The sequence below is a fragment of the Amblyraja radiata genome, chromosome 10, assembly GCF_010909765.2.
Source record: "Amblyraja radiata isolate CabotCenter1 chromosome 10, sAmbRad1.1.pri, whole genome shotgun sequence".
Lineage (NCBI taxonomy): Eukaryota > Metazoa > Chordata > Chondrichthyes > Rajiformes > Rajidae > Amblyraja > Amblyraja radiata.
In genome coordinates this window covers 69,302,732-69,321,202 of record NC_045965.1, presented here as the reverse complement: position 1 = coordinate 69,321,202, position 18,471 = coordinate 69,302,732, and the positions used below count along the sequence as shown (strand labels likewise).

General features: G+C 49.6%; 1 protein-coding gene across 2 annotated transcripts in view; it reads left to right on the top strand.

The window, feature by feature from the left end:
* The window catches only part of rabggtb (Rab geranylgeranyltransferase subunit beta), a 33,546-nt gene that overhangs the window by 4,400 nt on the left and 10,675 nt on the right, over positions 1 to 18,471 (top strand). For both annotated transcript variants that reach the window (XM_033029104.1, XM_033029103.1), the window contains 3 exons: positions 7,636 to 7,743; positions 9,676 to 9,873; positions 17,150 to 17,255. In XM_033029104.1, coding sequence (XP_032884995.1) covers positions 7,636 to 7,743; positions 9,676 to 9,873; positions 17,150 to 17,255 — 412 coding nt within the window. The remainder of the gene's footprint in view (positions 1 to 7,635; positions 7,744 to 9,675; positions 9,874 to 17,149; positions 17,256 to 18,471) is intronic.

Sequence of the window (18,471 nt, the reverse complement as noted above, 5' to 3'; positions counted from 1 at the left end):
CCTCACCCGCTGAGTTTCTCCAGCATTTTTATCTACCTTCGAATTTTCCAGCATCTTCTTAAACACCTCCTCTTCTCATGTTAATTGACAAACCTTTTACCCCCTTTTCACCTCCAGCCTTTGTCACGATCTCCACCCTTTGGGAGGTGGTGTCGGAGTAGTCTGGGCGCGTAACTGCAGTGCCTCCTGTACATGTAGATGGTTCACACTGCAGCCACTGTGTGCCGGTGCTGGAGTCAATACAGGTTCAGGGCGGTGGATTAGGTGCTGGTCAAGTGGACTGACATGCCCTGAATAAGCAACACTCCTGCATCTGTGGTTTAATGGGAAAAACAAGGAACTGCAGAAACTCAGCGGGTCAGGCAGCATCTGTGGAGAACATGGATAGGTGACGTTTCACAGAGTGCTGGAATAACTCAGCGGGTCAGGCAGCACCTGTGGAGAACATGGATAGGTGACGTTTCACAGAGTGCTGGAATAACTCAGCGGGTCAGGCAGCATCTCTGGAGAACATGGATAGGCGGAGAGCATGGACTGTGCGGTGAGAGATGTGGGGGTAAGGAGACGGGCGGGCTAAAAGGGAAATGTTGAACAGGCTTGGAAGATGACTGTATGGGGGGGAGTGGGATAAATGTGTGTGTGGGGTGGGGGGTTTGGAGAAAAAGAGGAGGGTCTGGAGGGTATTTATTGAAATTGGTGAATCCAACATTGACACGGTTGGGTTGTTCGCTGCCCTAGTGGGATAAGAAGCACTGTTCCTCCAGCTTGCGTGTGGCCTCCTCACTCATTTGATCATTTGTTGATGCATGCAACACCATTCACGATGAGATTTGCCTGAGCGGCAATGCTGTGATCTGATTGCTTTGATCTCACCAGGCATACAGAAGGCTTTGGGAGGGCATGGGGGAAGAGAAGTCCTCACACGTCGAGCGGAGGTTGTAATCGGAGCAGCCACGGTGGAGCTCTGAGATTGTTTAGTTCACCCACTGGTTGCTTTCAAACCCAGGAGCCGTGCTTTGGCTCTATGTGGTTGTGTTGAAGTAATTTGAGAGCTGGAAAATACTGGTAGTTTGAAAAGAACTTTGGAAATTTGATTTTTTTTTGTTTCATTCTGGGAAACAATGCTTCATAGTCACAGAATTTATTTTCATTCCAGAGGTTGTGAATGTCATTGATAAGTCCATAATTAATTGTTCATTATTAACTACACAAGGAGGACAGGGATGTGAGATAGACACCGAGTGCTGGAGTAACTCAGCGGGTCAGGCAGCATCTGTGGAGAACATGGATAGGTGACGTTTCACAGAGTGCTGGAGTAACTCAGCGGGTCAGGCAGCATCTGTGGAGAACATGGATAGGTGACGTTTCACAGAGTGCTGGAGTAACTCAGCGGGTCAGGCAGCATCTGTGGAGAACATGGATTGGTGACGTTTCACAGAGTTCTGGAGTAACTCAGCGGGTCAGGCAGCATCTGTGGAGAACATGGATTGGTGACGTTTCGGGTTGAAACCCTTCTTCAGAATGAGAGTCAGGGGAGAGGGAAACTAGAGGTGTGCAAAGATTCAGAATAAATCAGAGGTGATTTATGGAGTGCCGAGGTGGAGCCCACAATGGTTCATTGTTGGCTGTGGAAAAGGTGATAACAAAGGGATGTATGGATGTGAACAGTGAAACTGGCAGGATGTCTAATGTGGGCAAGGAGCAGGAAGAGAGGGCTACTTGAAGTTGTAGAAGTCAATGTTCATACCGTTGGGGTGTAAGCTGCCCAAGTAAAATATGAGGTGTTGTTCCTTGCTCTGACAGTGCAGGAGGCCCAGGACAGAAAGGTCAGTGTGGGAATGGGAGGGGACGTTAAAGTGTTTGGCAACCAGGAGATTGCTTAGGCCAAGGCAGGCTGAGCGTAGGTGTTCAGTGAAACGATCGCCAAGTCTGCGCTTGGCCGGTGTATAGGAGTCCACACTGAGAGCAACAGATACAGTCGGCGAGAATGGAGGAGGTGCAAGTGAACCTCTGCCTCACCTGAAAGGACTGTCGGAGTCCCTGGATGGTGTTGAGAGGGGAGGTAAAGGGACAGGTGTTGCATCTTCTGCAGTTGCAGGGGAAAGTACCTGGGGAGGGGGTGGTTTGGGTGGGAAGGGACGAGTTGACCAGGGAGTTGTGGAGGGAATGGTCACAGATGTGGACAACATGGATAAGTTGGATTGAAGAGCCTATTTCGATGCTGTACGACTCTGACTCTGTGTGCCTTCACCAAGATGCCTTGCATTAAATGTGGTGCAATCGTTTCCACTGCATCGAGTAGGGAATTCTACCATCTGGACCCAGTAACAATTCTCATTCCCAAGATGCACCTATTCTGAGATGATTGCTTTTGTATGCATGGTGGAAATTGTTGATTGGAGGGATGGTGTTAGAGAGGTAGCAGAGAGTTTGGCTAAAGCAGTCATGTTTAGGTGCCAATGCAAGCATGAGTGTGTGCGTCTGTCACTAAAGACTAGGAGAGGGAGAGTACATGATTGAAACATACATCGTCCAGAGCGGTAGATGTAGGAGGATCCAGAACCAGGGATCATACCTTTAGTTTAGAGAGGCAGCACGGAAACAGCACCCTCTGCCCATCGAGCCCATGCTGACCAGCCATCCCCACACACTAACCCTATCCTGTTACTAGGAACAATTTACATTTACACCAAGCCAATTAGCCTAGAAGCCTGCACGTCTTTGGAGTGTGGAAGGAAACCGGAGCACCCAGAGAAAACCCATGCAGTCACGGGGAGAACGTACAAACTCCGTACAGACAGCACCCGTAGTCGGGATGGAACCCGGGTCTCTGGTGCTGTGAGGCAGCAGCTCTACCCGCTATGAATCCAGCATCTGCAGTTCTTTCTTAAACATTCTGCGCCCTGGTATCTTTCCTTGCTTTACATTTTGTACTTGTGCTCGATTGTATTTATATCTAGTACTTGATTTTATTGGATAGCGTACAAACAAAAGCTTTTCACTGTACAGTTCTTCAGTAAACACAACGATAACCAACCTAAACATGAAGGGTGTGACTGTGTCCTGGAATACCTTATCCAGGTATCTGCCTCCCCTTGAATGCTGAAGCATCAACCTTGTGACAAAATTCCTTGTGCAGTCATTATTTACTGCAGCAGAGGATAAGATTGCTAATAACAAGTGGGTGAAAGGTTACATGAAGCTAGGAATGCAACGTGGAGATTGTGTTCAGATAGAAACATAGAAAATAGGTGCAGGAGTCGCCCATTCGGCCCTTCGAGCCGGCACCGCCATTTAATATGATCATGGCTGATCATCCACAATCAGTACCCCGTTCCTGCCTTCTCCCCATATCCCTTGATTAAACTGTGCCCCTGGTTCTGGCCTCCCCCAACATGGGGAACATGTTTCCTGCATCTAGCCTTTCCAATCCTTTAGGAATCCTTTAAGAATGCGCTGCGATCTTATGTAGTGGTGGTGCAGGCTTGAGTGGTCTATCCTAACCTGTACGTACTTGTGGGTTATATGGAAGGCATTTCTGCTGTGTGACTCTGGCAATCCATTCAATAATGTAGGCAGCGCAGGATGTTTGAAGGGGAGGGGGAGCGGTGGGCCAGGAACAAGACTACCAAAAACAACAGGCCGGCAGATTGGTGCATCTGCTGGAGCTGCTGCCTCACAGCGCCAGGTACCCTGGTTCAATCATGACCTCAGGAGCTGTCTGTGTGGAGTTTGTATGTTCTTCCTGTGATCGGCCCACCTTCATTCTTTGAGAATTTTTTACATTTCAAAATAGACTTTATTTGAGAAATAAGTATATACAACACATGATCCTTAAACTCCTGACATTCTCAGAGGCTATACATACACAATCCAGTTTCCCCAAATCACAATTACACCCCTGTAGGCCCCCTGGCGTGGGATCCCTTCCCTTGTTTGAGGGGCATCTCCACCACACCCTGCCCCCCCCATGTCCAGCAGCGGAAGGACCCTAGACTGTGGTCCTCCCCCACCGAGCCTTGGCGTTGGCTGCACCGAGCTTCAGTGCGTCCCACAGCACGAACTCCTGTAGTAACAGCGGGCCAGTCGGCAACATTCCCCGACGGACATCTCGCTCTGCTGGGTGGTGAACAACGCTCGGGCAGACCAAAGAGCGTCTTTCACCGAGTTGATGACCCTCCAGCAGCACTCGATATCAGTCTCTAAATGTGTCCCTGGGAACAGTCCGTAAATCACAGAGTCCTCTGTGACAGAGCTGTTCGGAATAAATCGTGACAGGGACCCTTGCAAACCTCTCCAGACTCTCTTTGCAAATCCACACTTGGCCCGGCACTGATTAAGGCTCCATAGTCTCAAGATAAGTGCATGCCATTTATGACTGAGATAAGAAGTATTGTATGTACATAGTGAGTTGTAACTTGTATTTATACACTCACTGGAATGTGAATGATGCTGGCTCCGGCACCATTTATTATGCATTGAGAGTGGTGCAGAACACAGAGAGGTGTAAGTCAGGTCACTCTTGGCTTCATTGGGGAGTGTGGGTACAAAGGTTGTGACATCAAGGAAAGTCGGACTTGATATTGAAGGATATCATGACAGTAATATTTAAGAAAAATCCACAGATGCTGGAAATATCGAAGGTAGACAAAAATGCTGGAGAAACTCAGCGGGTGAGGCTATGGAGTGAAGGAATAGGTGACGTTTCAGGTCGAGACCCTTCTGACTGATGTGGGGGTGGGGGGGGGGACCCACCCCCACATCAGACTGAAGAAGGGTCTCGACCCAAAATGTCACCTATTCCTTCACTCCATAGATGCTGCCTCACCCGCTGAGTTTCTCCAGTGTTTTTGTCTACCTTCATGAGAAGAATAGATCGGGTAGACACACAGAGTCTCTTGCCCAGAGTAGGGGAATCGAGAACCAGAGGACATAGGTTCAAGGTGAAGGGGGAAAGATTTAATAGGAATCTGAGGGGTAACTTTTTCACACAGAGGGTGGTGGGTGTATGGAACGAGCTGCCGGAGGAGGTAGTTGAGGCTGGGACTATTCCAACATTTAAAAAATATTTAGACAGGTACATGGATAGGACAGGTTGAGAGGGATATAGGCCAAATGCAGGCAGGTGGGACTAGTGTAGCTGGGACATGTTGGTCGGTGTGGGCAAGTTGGGCTGAAGGGCCTGTTTCCACACTGTATCACTCTATGACTAGTGAAGCTGGGGCATGTTGGCCGGCGTGGGCAAGACGGGCTGAAGGGCCTGTTTCCACATAGCATCACTATGATAGAGGAGGATTGAGAAGTTGTTGGGTGTAGGATGCACTTGTGCTTCTAGTTTTCAGGCTGCATTTGAAGAGTTCTTACGTATCTGTCGTTCATGTCGGTACAGTTATTGCCATCTAGCCTGCATACAACATAGGGACATAGACAATAGGTGCAGGAGTAGGCCATTCGGCCCTTCCAGCCAGCACCGCCATTCAATATGATCATGGCTGATCATCCCCAATCAGTACCCCGTTCCTGCTTTCTCCCCTTATCCCTTGATTCCGTTAGCCCTGTGCTAAATCTAACTCTCTCTTGAAAACATCCAGTGAATCTCTCTCTTGTTTCTCGTTTCCCCTCTTTTTCACTTGAGATATATTCATTCCTCCTACACTTTCTGATCCCCATTATGTTTTGTAGCCGATCTTTGTTCTGATGTATTTTGCTTTGAAAGAATCGTTGGTATTCGTACAAGAATCCTCTTTCATGGTTTAAAAGCTCCGGTTTAAAGTCTCGTCAAAGAAAGGCTGTCCCCGCGAGGCCAGTGTGGATCGTGACCGGAGACCTCTGGAATGGAGGTTAAACCATTGAAACCTCAGCATAATAACAGGTCACTGAGGCAGTTGTTTCTGCTTTCCCATGGGAAAATTAATTGACCTCAATCTCATCCGGCATGCTACAGTAACTCGGCAAAGGATTGCTGTATATTTATTGGATTTCATTCCACTCCTCAGGCAACACCACTCAAGCCTGCCCCCTGTCCCAGACACAGGCCCAGTATCTGTGTCTCCAGCGACCTCATCAACCCACATTGTACAACACAGAAAGCTGCAGCTTTGACTGTTCACAACAGCAACTGCAGATGCTGGTTTACAAAACAAAAAGACACAGAGTGCTGGAGTAACTCAGCGGGTCAGGCAGCATCTGTGGAGAACATGGATAGGTGACGTTTCACAGAGTGCTGGAGTAACTCAGCAGGTCAGGCAGCATCTATGGAGATAAGGAAATAGGCAACGTTTCGGGCCGAAACCCGTAAGGGTTTCGGCCCGAAACGTTGCCTATTTCCAGAAGGGTTTCGGCCCGAAACGTTGCCTATTTCCTTAGCTCCATAGATGCTGCTGCACCATAACTCAGTGGGTCAGGCAGCATCTGTGGAGAACATGGATAGGTGACGTTTCACAGAGTGCTGGAGTAACTCAGCGGGACAGGCAGCATCTGTGGAGAACATGGATAGTCGATGTTTTGGGTCGGGGCCCTTCAAAAGTTTTAGGAGCAGAATTGGGCCATTCGGCCCATCAAGTCTACTCCGCCATTCAATCATGGCTGATCTATCTTTCCTTCTCAACCCCATTCTCCTGCCTTCTCCCCACAACCCCTGACGCCCGTACTAATCAACAATCTCAATCTCCACCTTAAAAATACACACTGACTTGGCCTCCACAGCCCTCTGCGGCAATGTGTTCCACAGATTCACCACCCTCTGACTGAAGAAATTCCTCCTCATCTCCTTTCTAAAGTTGTTTCGAATGTACAGTCTCTTACTCAGTCGTGGAATCAAGAACGAGAGACCATTGGTTTAAATGAAAGGGGAAAGATTTAATAGGAACCTGAGGGCCAATGATTTCACACATAGGGTGTTGGGTGTCTGGAACTAGTTGCCAGAGGATGTAGTTGAGGCAGGTATAATAACAGCATTTAAAAGGCATTTGGACAGGTACACGGATAGGACAGGTTGAGAGGGATATTGACCAAACATGGGCAACTGGGACTAGCTTAAATGGGCTGGAATTACTCCAGCACTTTGTGTCTTTTTGTAAACCTGCTTCTGCAGTTCCTTGTGTCTACCTTAAATGGCGCATCTTGATGGGCATCGACAATTTGGGCTGAAGGGCCTGTTTCCGTGTTCTATGACTCTGACTACTGTTGCTTGTTAGTATCTGGGTGAGGTTATGCCTTATCAATTCCCTTCTGAAAAGAAAAGGAATTAATATGACAAGACATTGATAAGGCAATGGTATGATGTTCCCTTCATTACTTATAGAGTGATACAGTGTGGAAACAGGCCCTTCGGCCCAACTTGCCCATACCAGCCAACATGTCCCATCTACACTGGTCCCACCTGCCTGCATTTGCTCCATATCCCTCTAAACCTGTCCTATCCATGTACCTGTACGTGTACTTGTATGCAATTACAACTAAAGCACAAAGTACTTGTGCTATAACTCCAGGATAAGCGCTCAACTAAGAAAACCAACGCCCAAAGGCAAAGTATGCTCCAACTATCTAACTAAATATACCAACTTTAAATTATTTACTCAATATGCAAAAAAACTGTTGTTTGAGCTTTGTGATCATATTTTCCTCCTGTTGCAGGGCACGCCAGTGAAGGATGTGGTTATCAAAGCTGACGCTCCCACAGCTCTGCTCATGGAGAAACACTCTGATTACATCGCCTCATACGGAACTAAGAAGGATGATTATGTAGGTACCAGACTGTGGATGATCAGCCATGATGGCGGTGCTGGCTCGAAGGGCCGAATGGCCTACTCTTGCACCTATTGTGTATTGAATGTGATATGCCTTTGGTTATCCAGTATCTCCTCGACTGTAATATGGACTGTCCACAAGATACCTCCATTAACTGTTCCTAGTTTGCCCACTTCATGTCTCACCTTGAGCCTATGCCCTTTACCCTGGGAAGACTTTCAGCTGCTTCAAATGCACCCTTTAAACTTCTTCAGCTCAATGAAATGAACCCTTAACCTTCAGGCAAACTTTATGCATTCAGATTAGACTGATAAAGCCACCTATAAAAAGGTAGACACAAAATGCTGGAGTCACTCAGCGAGACAGGCAGCATCTTCAGTCTTATTCAGTCTGAAAAAGAGCCTCAACCAGAAACATCATCATTCCTTCTCTCCACAGATGCTGCCTGTCCCGCTGAGTTACTCCAGCATTTTGTGTCTGTCTTCAGTTTAAACCGGCATCTGCAGTTCCTTCCTACACCTATAAAATGTTCATTGTTTGCATTGAATTATTGTAAAATTTGAGGATTATTATTGAAGCACAATCGACGTAATCCTACTTGCAATCTGACTTTTTTTGTCCTTGAGCAAGAAAATTGTGTTTGCCATATTTGTGAATGGAGATTGTTTCCGTTCAACAATGTTGGTGGATAGATTTCAAGCGTGGCTTTTGTAGCATAGAAAGAACGCGCTGCCAGGCGTGGTGGTGGAAGCTGATACGATAGTGCGGTTTCATAGGCTTTTAGATCAGCACGTGGTAAATGCAGGGAATGGAGAGGTGTGGATCACGTGCAGGCAGAGGGGATTAGGTTGACTTGGCATCATGGTCAGTATGGACATTGTGGGCCGAAGGGCCTGTTCCTGTGCTGGACTGTTCCGTTGTAACATATAAGATTGTTAAGGGCTTGGACACACTAGAGGCAGGAAACATGTTCCCGATGTTGGGGGAGTCCAGAACCAGGGGTCACAGTTTAAGAATAAGGAGTAAGATAGATAGATAGATCCTTTATTTGTCATTCAGACCTTACGGTCTGAACGAAATGTCGTTACCTGCAGCCATACATACAATAATACAATAATAGACAACAGAACAGACAGTAAACACAAATTAACATCCACCACAGTGAGTCCACCAAGCACCTCCTCACTGTGGTGGAGGCAACAATCTTAGGGCTGCAGTCTCTTCCCTCCTCTTCTCCCTCTGCGCTGAGGCGATTCCCCACCGGGCGATGGTAAGTCAGTCCCGCGGCTCACCGAGCTCGGCGAACGGGCCGGTTCAAACACCGCGGCCCGGGGTGGTCGAAGCTGCCGCCCTCCAGTCCAGCGGACACAGCTGTTGACGACGTCGTCCACTGGCCCCATTTAGAACGGAGACTAGGAAACACTTTTTCTCACAGAGAGTGGCGAGTCTGTGGAATTCTCTGTCTCAGAGGGTGGTGGAGGCAGGTTCTCTGGATGCTTTCAAGAGAGAGCTAGATAGGGCTCTTAAAAACAGCAGTGTCAGGGGATATGGGGAGAAGGCAGGAACGGGGTACTGATTGGGGATGATCAACCATGGCGGTGCTGGCACGAAGGGCCGAATGGCCTACTCCTGCACCCATTGTCTATTGTCTATTGTAAAGAGATAGGAAAGGTATAGGGGCAGGTACACAAAATTGCTGGGGAAACTCAGCGGGTGCAGCAGCATCTATGGAGCGAAGGAAATAGGCAACGTTTCGGGCCGAAACCCTTCTTCAGACATTAGGGGCATACAGGACTAGGCCAGATGGGTGACATGGATGAGTTGGGCAGCTTGCGTGCTGTGTGACGCTGAGACTCGATGCTCTGCTCATTTTGTTTGTCTGCTTTGGGAAGCGGTCAACCATGAACATTCTGTGTGTTGCTCCAGGAATACTGCATGTCTGAGTACCTGCGCATGAGTGGGATCTACTGGGGTCTGACTGTCATGGATCTCATGGGGCAACTGCACCGTATGAACAAAGAGGAAATCCTGCAGTTTGTGAAGTCGTGCCAACACGATTGTGGTGGAGTTGGGGCCAGTCTAGGTCACGATCCTCACCTTCTCTACACTCTCAGTGCCGTGCAGGTAAGTCTCATCCACACAAATCTTCACATCCCATGTGTGTTGGGTGGAGGGCGGTGGGTGATCCATTCTAGTTCTGATGCACTCGGCGGCCCGTCACCCGCTTCATCAGTGTTATTTTAGAATCGCAAGTCCTGCTTTCCTTCTGATCTTTGTGTTGCATTTAGATTTAATTTGACCAACAATATGTTTTTAAACTAAAGTGTAAGGTTCTGTTAAGACTAACTTGCACGATTGAGACATTGTGATCGTGTGAGCTCACTCCCCCTTCAATATTCTCTCAGGCCCAACACATTTATGCCGACTATCCAAGCTAGGCCAGTATTTGGCCAATAGTCCTTGAAGCTTTTCCTATCCATTTTCCTGTCCAAATATCTTTTAAATATTGCTATTGTACATCCTCTGGCAGCATGTTCCATATACCCACCACCCTGTTTGAAAAAGGAATGGCCTTTAATTCTGAGGCTGTGAGCTCAGGTCCTAGACTCTCCCACCAGTGGAAACATCCTCTCCACATCCACTCTATCCAGGCCTTTCACTATTCTGTACGTTTCAAAGCGGTCCCCCCCTCATTCTTCTAAACTCCAGCGAGTACAGGCCCAGTGCCAACAAACGCTCATCATATGTTAACCCACTCATTCCTGGGATCATTCTTGTAAACCTCCTCTGGACCCTCTCCAGAGCCAGCACATCCTTCCTCGGGTATGTGGCCCAAATTTGCTCACAGCGGCCTGACCAGCGCCTTATAGAGCCTCAGCACTACATCTGTTTTTGTATTCCAGTCCTCTTGATGTACATGCTAGCATGAACTTGCCTTCCTTGCTACTGATTTGACTTGCAAATTAACTTTGCGCCTCCGTTTTCTGGATTCTCTCCATTTAGAAAATAATGTAATAATGGCCTTCTGCCATCCAGCCAACCTGCTATCCATGCTAGTATTTTCCCTTCAATACGAGGATAGGCTCTCATCTTCCTAAGCAGCCTGATGTGTGGCACCTTATCGAAGGCCTGCTGAAAATCTAGGGAAACACCATCTACAGCCTCCCCTCTGTCTGTCCTGCTATTAACTTCCTCAAAGAACTCCAGCAGATTCATCAGGCAAGATCTTCCCTTCACAAAACCATGCTGACTTCGGCCTATATTATCATGAACTTCCAAGTACTGCATAACCTCTTCCTTTATAATTGACTATAAAATCTTACCAACCACCGAAGTCAGGCCAGCCGGCCTATAGTTTCAGCTTTGCTCCCATCTTGTACAGTGAGGTGATATTCTCATGATAGATACAAAATAGACAATAGGTGCAGGAGTAGGCCATTCGGCCCTTTGAGCCAGCACCGCCATTCAATGTGACCATGGCTGATCATCCCCAATCAGTACCCCGTTCCTGCCTTCTCCCCATATCCCCTGACTCCACTATCTTTAAGAGACCTATCTATCTCTCTTGAAAGCATCCAGAGAACCTGCCTCCACCGCCCTCTGAGGCAGAGAATTCCACAGACTCACAACTCTCTGTGTGAAAAAGTGTTTCCTCATCTCCGTTCTAAATGGCTTACCCCTTATTCTTAAACTGTGGCCCCTGGTTCTGGACTCCCCCAATATCAGGAAATGTTTCCTGCCTCTAGTGTGTCCAAACTTAATAATCTTATATGTTTCAATGAGATCCCCTCTCATTCTTCTAAACTCCAGAGTGTACAAGACCAGCCGCTCCATTCTATTGATATGACAGTCCTGTCATCCCGGGAATTAACCTTGTGAACCTACGCTGCACTCCCTCAATAGCAAGAATGTCCTTCCTCAAATTTGGAGACCAAAACTGCACACAATACTCCAGGTGTGGTCTCACTAGGGCCCTGTACAACTGCATTGTGACAGTGGCCAATACAAAAGCCGGAGTAACTCAGCGGGACAGACAGCATCTCTGGAGAGAAGGAATGCGTGACGTTTCGGGTCGAGACCCTTCTTCAGGGTGATATTCTCAATTTTTACAATCTTCAGGAACCACTCCTAACTCTAATGATTCTTGAAATTATTACAACTAATGCCTCCACAATCTCTGACACCACCTCCTCCAGAACCCTCTATAACCTTCTCAATGACATGCTGACCAAAACTGAACACAATACTTCGTGGAGCTACAGATGCTAGAAAAATCGAAAGTAAACAAAAATGCTGGAGAAACTCAGCGGGTGAGGCAGCATCTATGGAGCGAAGGAAATAGGTGACGTTTCGGGTCAATGCTGAGTTTCTCCAGCATTTTTGTCTACCTACAATACTTCAAGTGTGGCCTCATTAACGTGGTGTACAACTGTAACATGACATTCCAGCTTCCCTGACAGATGAAGGCCAGTGTGCCCAAAACCACATTCACCACCCTGTCTACTTGCGACACTACTTTTGGTGAACTAAGTACTTGCACTCCAAGATCTCTCTGCTCTACAACACTTCTCTGGGGTCCTACCATTCACTGTGAAAAGGATTGTAAAAATATAAAGTAAAAAGAGGGCAGAATCTTCTTGGTGTGATCATGAGAACTTATAGAAACATATAAAATTATAAAGGGACTGGACAAGCTGGATGCAGGAAAAATGTTCCCAATGTTGGGCGGGTCCAGAACCAGGGGCCACAGTCTTAGAATAAAGGGGGGGGGCATTTAAGACTGAGGTGAGGAAACTCTTTTCACCCAGAGAGTTGTGAATTTGTGGAATTCCCTGCCACAGAGGGCAGTGGAGGCCAAGTCACTGGATGGATTTAAGAGAGAGTTAGATAGAGCTCTAGGGGCAAGCGGAGTCAAGGGATATGGGGAGAAGGCAGGCACGGGTTATTGATTGGGGACGATCAGCCATGATCACAATGAATGGCGGTGCTGGCTCGAAGGGCCGAATGGCCTCCTCCTGCTCCTATTGTTTATGTTTCTATCTATGTTTCTAACTCTCTTGACTGGTATGTTGGTGGCCTGTTGAGATAGGAGGCATCACTGGAATTGTTACGGGGAATGAGTTGAGAATTTGGAACCAAAATAAGTGGGGGGCACCTTGTGGGATCAACAGTCAGACCAGTGTAAGGATTAGAATGGGCATGGAAATGGGTCTGGACTCTATTAGAGTTCAGGCATCATCAGTGGCATGAGAAGAGATACTGGAGTCAGAGATGAGCATGCACACAGACCAGGTACAAGAAAGACTACTTCATGCCAGAGCTCACTGTGTGACCAGGGGGAAAGTATAAGTCACAATGAAGAGGCAATCGCCATATGTCGAGAAGCAGGCTGTTTATTGAAAGTCCAGAGAGGAAGTGAAAGAGGAAATGAGAGGCAAACAGGGTGTAGTACAGAAGATTAGTGGCAGATATCGATGCTTTCTATACCTTCAGTTTCTATACCCACATCTTCCCATCTCCACCCCATTCTGCTTTACGCAGAGACCGATCCCTCCGCAACTCCCTGGTCAACTCGTCCCTTCCCACCCAAACCACCCCCTCCCCGGGTACTTTCCCCTGCAACCGCAGGAGATGCAACACTTGCCCCTTTACCATAGAACCATATGACAATTACAGCACGGAAAACAGGCCATCTCGGCCCTTCAAGTCCATGCCGAACACTTATTTTCCCCTAGTCCCATCTACCTGCACTCAGGCCAAAACATTCCATTCCTTTCCCGTCCATATACCTATCCAATTTATTTTTAAATGATTACCTCCCCCCTCGACTCCATCCAAGGACCCTGACAGTCTTTCCAGGTGAGGCAAAGGTTCATGTGCACCTCCTCCAACCTCATCTACTGTACTAGATGTACAGTATCTAGTACAGTCTAAACCTACCTGATCACCCGGTTGCTCAGCACTTCAACTCCCCCTCCCATTCCCAATCTGACCTTTCAGTCCTGGGCCTCCTCCATTGTCAGAGTGAGGCCCAGCACAAATTGGAGGAACAGCACCTCATATATTGCTTTGGATAGCTTACACCCCAGCGGTATGAACATTGACTTCTCTAACTTCAGATAGCCCTTGCTTTCCCTCTCTCTCCCCTCCCCCTTCTCAGTTCTCCCACCAGTCTTACTGTCTCCGACTATAGACAATAGGTGCAGGAGTAGGCTATTCGGCCCTTCGAGCCAGCACCGTCATTCAATGTGATCATGGCTGATCATCCCCAATCAGTACCCCGTTCCTGCCTTCTCCCCATATCCCCTGACTCCGCTATTTTTAAGAGCCCTATCTAGCTCTCTCTTGAAAGTATCCAGAGAACCGGCCTCCACCGCCCTCTGAGGCAGAGAATTCCACAAACTCACCACTCTCTGTGAGAAAAAGTGTTTCCTCGTCTCCGTTCTAAATGACTACATTCTATCTCTGTCCCGCCCCCTCCCCTGACATCAGTCTGAAGAAGGGTCTCGACCCGAAACGTTGCCCAGAGATGCTGCCTGTCCCGCTGAGTTTCTCCAGCATTTTGTGTCTATCTTCGATTTAATTGAATTGAATTGAATCCTTTATTTGTCATTCAGACCTTTCGGTCTGAACGAAATGTTGTTGCCTGCAGCCGTACATATAATAGTAACAACACACAATAAACACAAATTAACATCCACCACAGTGAGTTCACCAAGCACCTCCTCACTGTGATGGAGGCAAAAGTCTTAGAGTTACTGTCTCTTCCCTCCTCTTCTCCCTCTGTGCCGAGGCGATACCCCACCGGGCGATGGTATCAGTCCCGCGGTTCAAGCTCCGCGGCCCGGGGGTGGTCGAAGCTGCCGCCCTCCAGTCCAGCGGACGCAGCTGTTGCAACAGGAGCTCCGGAAAACAGGCACCAGCCTGTGACCTGCGAGCTCCCGACATTGTCATCCACTGGCCCGCGGCCGAGCCCCGGATCCAGGTCACTGCCGCCAGAACGTCGCCTCAGCCGCCGGAGCACCGTCTCCGCCCCGCACTGGGCCGCCCACACGGCAGCGTCTCAGCCCCGCACCGGGCTGCCCCCACGGGAGCGCCTTCTAGCCGGGAGCCGGTCCGCCCTCATCGGAGCGCCTTCCAGCCAGTAGCCAGGCCACCCACACGGCAGCGTCTCAGCCCCGCACTGGGCTGCCCACACGGGAGCGCCTTCCAGCCAGTAGCCGTGCCGCCCGCACGGGAGTGTCTCAGCCCCGCGCCGTCCGCCCTCACCGGAGCGCCGAGTCGTGCCGCTACCCGGACGTCGCCACAGCTCTACCTCCGGACCCTTGAGGTCGGTCGCAGGTTGGAGGCCGCCAGCTCCGCCATTAGGGCTCAGCGCAGACGGGGGAAGAGAAGGGGGATACGACAAAAAGTCGCATTCCCCCGAAGGGAGAGACAGAAAGCCCTGTTTCACCCTCCTCCCACACACACAACACCACCTAATAACCAAAAAAATTACTAAACTAGACAAAAAAAAACAACACAAAAAAGTAAACACAGACAGACTGCAGGCGAGCCGCAGCCGTATCACAGCGCCGCCACTTCCGGAAACCTTAAACCAGCATCTGCAGCTCTTTGTTACACATGCTTTTTGTAGTGATGTAACGAGCAAGAGGAGAGATGGGGCCAGTCACACACAAATCATTGAAAGGTGGAAGGCATTGTGACAGTGGCCAATACACTATACACATCTGGGCTTGATCAATCAGAGGGACAAGGTATGGAACATAACATCTGTTGCAAAGATGATAAACTAATCTTGCCTGCCTGCACGTGATCCATATCCCTACACATATCCATCTGCCTAACTAAAAGCCTCTTACACGTCACATTTGTATCTGCATTCACCACCATCCCTGGCAGCGTGTTGCAGGCACCCACCACTAAAACCTACCCACCCATCTTTCCATTTGTGACCATAAAGCCATGCCCTCCGGTATTTGACATGTCCAATCTGGAGTAAAGGGGTCCTGCCTGTCTACCCTATAAACACCTCATCATTTAATATACTTCTAGTCGTTCTCCCTTAACCTCTGATGCGCCAGAGAAAACCTGGAACTCTTCAAAGCTGGGGGTGTGTGGTGGAGGCAGATTTATTGCAGAGTTCAAAGAGAAATCAATGTGAATGTGGTAGCAGAGTGTTTGCAGGCTGTGGAGATAGATAACCCTATCTCTGCAGCAGGCTGTGGGGACAGGGCCAGCAGGCTGTGGGGACAGGGTTAGACTGGGGACAGGGCCAGCAGGCTGTGGGGACAGGGCCAGCAGGCTGTGGGGACAGGGCCAGCAGGCTGTGGGGACAGGGCCAGCAGGCTGTGGGGACAGGACCAGCAGGCTGTGGGGACAGGACCAGCAGGCTGTGGAGACAGGGCCAGCAGGCTGTGGGGACAGGACCAGCAGGCTGTGGAGACAGGACCAGCAGGCTGTGGGGACAGGGCCAGCAGGCTGTGGAGACAGGGTCAGCAGGCTGTGGAGACAGGGCCAGCAGGCTGTGGGGACAGGACCAGCAGGCTGTGGAGACAGGGTCAGCAGGCTGTGGGGACAGGGTCAGCAGGCTGTGGGGACAGGACCAGCAGGCTGTGGGGACAGGACCAGCAGGCTGTGGGGACAGGGTCAGCAGGCTGTGGAGACAGGGTCAGCAGGCTGTGGGGACAGGACCAGCAGGCTGTGGAGACAGGGTCAGCAGGCTGTGGGGACAGGACCAGCAGGCTGTGGGGACAGGGTCAGCAGGCTGTGGGGACAGGACCAGCAGGCTGTGGGGACAGGGTCAGCAGGCTGTGGGGACAGGACTAGCAGGCTGTGGGGACAGGGTCAGCAGGCTGTGGGGACAGGACCAGCAGGCTGTGGGGACAGGACCAGCAGGCTGTGGGGACAGGACCAGCAGGCTGTGGGGACAGGGTCAGCAGGCTGTGGGGACAGGACCAGCAGGCTGTGGGGACAGGGTCAGCAGGCTGTGGGGACAGGACCAGCAGGCTGTGGGGACAGGACCAGCAGGCTGTGGGGACAGGGTCAGCAGGCTGTGGGGACAGGGTCAGCAGGCTGTGGGGACAGGACCAGCAGGCTGTGGGGACAGGACCAGCAGGCTGTGGGGACAGGGTCAGCAGGCTGTGGGGACAGGACCAGCAGGCTGTGGGGACAGGACCAGCAGGCTGTGGGGACAGGACCAGCAGGCTGTGGGGACAGGGCCAGCAGGCTGTGGGGACAGGGCCAGCAGGCTGTGGGGACAGGGCCAGCAGGCTGTGGGGACAGGGCCAGCAGGCTGTGGACAGGGAGCAGCTGGGTCACTGCTGCATGGAACTGGTGCAGACACTGGTGGGTTGGCTGCTGCATTCTATCATCTATCACTGATGTGTTTTTTACCCAGATCCTTTCTCTCTATGATAGTCTCCATGTTATTGATGTTGATAAAGTTGTTGAATATGTTAAAGGCCTCCAACAAGAAGATGGTTCCTTTGCTGGTGACAAGTGGGGTAAGTTGCTCCTGTCTCTCTCGTGTTTGAAGCTCTGCTTGTTTTGGGGCTATGCCTACATTGCTGTTCATCAACGTAATGAAGCTGTCACCTGCAGAATCTAATGCCCACATGTGGCAATGATGGTCCAACATCACTAGTTTTGTCTGGACCATTCAGTAACCTGCTCTACCAGTCAGTACATGGAGTTCCAGGCGGGCTGTCTATCTGGGGGTAGATTGAGACGGCACAGTGGTTGCTGCCTTATAACACTCCAGACCCGGGTTCAACCCTGACTATGGGTGCTGTGTGTCTTTATGGAGTGTGTACGTTCTCGCTGTGAATGCATGGGTTTTAACCCGGGTGCTCCGGTTTCCTCCCACATCCCAAAGACATGCAGGTTTTTAAGGTTAATTGGCTTCTGTAAATTGTCCCTAGCGTGTAGTGAGCTGGTGTGCGGTTGATCGCTGGTCGGCATTGACTTGGTGGGCCGAAGGGCCTGTTTCCATGCTGTATCTCTAAACTAAACTAAACATGCTGTTTGGCCACTTTCCTAAGGGTTAGCAGGCACCTTTTAATAAGGAGCGAAACAGTCCCCAGAGCCTCAGAGTCTGTTAAGTATCTCCGTGCCAACTTTTTGTATCATTGATTATTTAAGTTTGTAGCCAAGAGTAAAGATATTGTGTGAAGATCCACTTACTGCAATGGATCGGAGACTTGCTGCCATTGGTTTCACTGCCAAAGAGGGTTTGCTAGTTTGACTGTGAAGCTGAGACAGACTTAGCTACGCAATGTCAGTCGTGCAGCTGCCATGTTGAGATTGAGTTCTAACCTCGTCTCCACTAATTCTGGCCTCTGATATAATGGTCCAGCATCATAACTGTGACACGGCAGCCCCACACACACCACCTACAGTTGCCGGCCCACCCACCAACATTGACGATAGGCACAAAAAGCTGCAGGAACTCCGGCACCATCTCTGGAGAAAAACTATGGCTGACATTTCAGGTCTGAAGAAGTGTCTCAACCCGAAACGTGACCCGTTCCTTTTCACCACTGGAGTAACCTGCTGAGTTCCTCCTGCAAATTGTGTTTATCTTTGAAACCATTGATCTTGATTCACCTTCTTGTCTGCAGTGTCTTGGTCTTCAGTCAGTAATGATGCAGGTACGCCATTACTGAAACACAAGGCTGTGTCAGCACCATGCATATTTACCTCCTGTGAAGGCAGAGTGGA